A 2,575-nucleotide genomic window follows, 5' to 3' on the forward strand; every position below is an offset into this window, starting at 1 on the left:
AGGTTCCTGGCAGGTGTCCACTATAATCTAGCTGTGTAAAATTAGCAAGATAACAATCGGACGGAGCTGGAGACAACGGAACTTGATCAATTATTGTTATAGAGTATCACTAAACTAATTTTATTTACGACTCAAACCTGCATTATAGCGCGATCCATGCGAAGCCGCCGCGTGGTCGTCATTAGTTCAGTAAGAAGAATAGAAGAGTACGTAGAACATGCGTGGAAACGCGACTTTCTTCTACAGTTCTTCTTCCTCCTCCTCCTTAACAAACGCTTGCTTGCCAATCTTCGCGGCCGTGTTTGCTACCATATCTACATGCATATATAGGCTACCTTGCGCAGCAGCTCGTGCTTCGCGCCAAGCAAGAAAATCAGCATACTGTTCACCTATCGCCATGGTCGATTCAGCGGCACCTAGAGGGTTACTATTACGTGACGCCGGCGCCGCAAACGCGACCGTCTTTGCAATCTTCCCTTTCCCTGAGACAGAGCTATCCTTATCGCCCCTGGTTGCGTTAAGCGCCGGCGTGCTATAGCGCTGGACTATGGGCGAGCGAGAGTTCCTAGCCCTGCTAGAAGGTTTACCATAGTTCTCCTGGTTTAGGACATAGGCCTGAAGAATAGCGAGATCCAGCTTTAGGATAGACGTGCCTTCCTCCAGAATTACATTACTATTAAAGCATAGTTCCTCGTCAAGAGTGAGGACACCGTGGCTGTCCGGGAAAATCTGGCCTAGCGCACTGTGACTAAAGAAGGCTAAGCGTTTTTTCGTTTTGCCGTTTATATCACGATCCCCTTTTACGGCGTATTGGATCTTAACTTAGAACCACAGATACTTTAGTGTCAGGACACCCATTTTGTGCTCAACCTTCTAATTCTTTCTCAGCAAAACCTGGTAGTCGCAACCCAGTGCCATAACAACGCCTTAGATGCCAGTTAACTTAAAAGTTCCTGGCTTAGGTCTCTAATCAACCACGCGCTCAAGCTCCAGGTCTTAGCAAGTCCTTAGCGATGCCCTCCTCGCCTCATACACCCTGTTGCCGCGATCGGGCCTACGCTAATAAATAATATAGTAACCACGCCCGCACTTAGTAAAGCATAGATCTTTCCCATCGGGTGGACTGATACTAAATAGGCTTCTAGAGGTCTCTATAGGTATGATGACATCGGATTCGTAACCAGAATAATCATCACCGTCGACAAAGAGACTACTCTCTTGCGGTTCACTACCCGTTCTCCGTCTTACTTCTACTTCGTACTCGGCTAGCTGTCGCCGCTGCTGTTGCAATAGTTCGAGCTCTGAAAGTTTCGGTCCTTACTCCGAAAGTCCCGGCTCTTACTCCGTGTTCTCCTCTGGATCGTCAAGATCCATCATCTCATACTCCTGTAGTTTATTTTTCAAGTCTTTGATCTAGGCCAGCGTTAGCTTAACCGCTTTGTGCTTGCCTCGTAGATGTTAGGCTTCCTTTTCTAAGGCTACGATTTATAATTTTAGTGATTTTACTTCTTTAACTCTTATAGCCTTTATGATCTTATTTTTATTAAGCGCTAGAGCTATCTTAGTTGTGAGAGTTTTCTTATTAGTTCTTCTATTAAAGAAGGAGCATGACATCTATCGGCTATTTATACTAAGTCTGAGGAGCCAAATGTCGCCTGTGATGTCTAGAAAGAGCTACACAGCCTTGAGCACACTCTAGGCACTGTGCTTATGGCCTCGCAGGCCTTCTGGAAACAAAGCTGTGAACCCACCATCCTTATAAGCATCTAGTTCTTTATCCTCTGAATTATACACATGAACTTTCTGTGTTGTGTTAGAATAGTATATAAGGCTAGTTTCTGCTTTCTTGTCGACTATCACTATAAAAGTGGCAGGGTCTTCTAGCCGCTCTGGCCAGAGCTTATTCTTGTGTAGCCTGATGTACATCCGTATAGGGGGGAAACTCGGAATGGAGATCTCTAACAGCTTTTCGTCCTACTTCGGTGGCTTTTCTCCGTCGCGTCAGAGTGAGTGCAGAAGTTCCTTAAGTGCATCGTCGGCGACAGTGTAAGGAGCATCGGCTGTCTAACGCACTAGACCTAGAACTAGTCGGAAGCCTTCACCTGCCGTGATATCTTTAAGGGTACTCTCCTCGTAGGTAGCTACTTTAATGTCAATGCCACCAAGAACTAGGACTAGGCCTTTGTCGAGCATTTTTTTATGCCATTCATTGTTAGGCTAAGCAACTGCCTAGGGAAACTGCTATAAAGAAAGTTTTTTAATATCCTGATTAAAAAAGTCCATTATAGTTCGTTTGCGTGTGTTTTTGAGTGTCGTTTGTTTTACCGGCTTCCTGCGCGTCGCTACCTTTTTATAGGCTACTTTCCCAGGATATAAATTTCCCAAGATACTATTTTCCTAATATACCACGGCTCTAGGATACTACTTTCCTAGGAGCGCCATTTCTATCTCAAGGTGGCACCTTCTTAGGAACACCGCTCAGTCTCGGGATGCTCCTTTCCTGGGAAGCCCACGACGATCCCGGGATGCTTTATTCCTAGGAGAGCCATTCCCTAGGAGGGCCGCTCGATCCTCA

The 2,575-nt window shown here is 45.8% G+C and overlaps 1 protein-coding gene across 1 annotated transcript; it reads right to left on the reverse strand.

Moving 5' to 3' along the window:
- Positions 1 to 240: 240 nt before the first annotated feature.
- Positions 241 to 858, reverse strand: BBA_09780 (uncharacterized protein; the record flags this gene model as incomplete). The annotated part of the gene is made up of 2 exons (XM_008604877.1): positions 241 to 748; positions 839 to 858. The coding sequence occupies 2 exons, from the start codon at positions 856 to 858 to the stop codon at positions 241 to 243; spliced, it is 528 nt and encodes a 175-aa protein (XP_008603099.1).
- Positions 859 to 2,575: the final 1,717 nt, after the last annotated feature.

Source organism: Beauveria bassiana, assembly GCF_000280675.1.
Source record: "Beauveria bassiana ARSEF 2860 unplaced genomic scaffold BBA_S00067, whole genome shotgun sequence".
Classification (NCBI taxonomy): Eukaryota; Fungi; Ascomycota; class Sordariomycetes; order Hypocreales; family Cordycipitaceae; genus Beauveria; species Beauveria bassiana.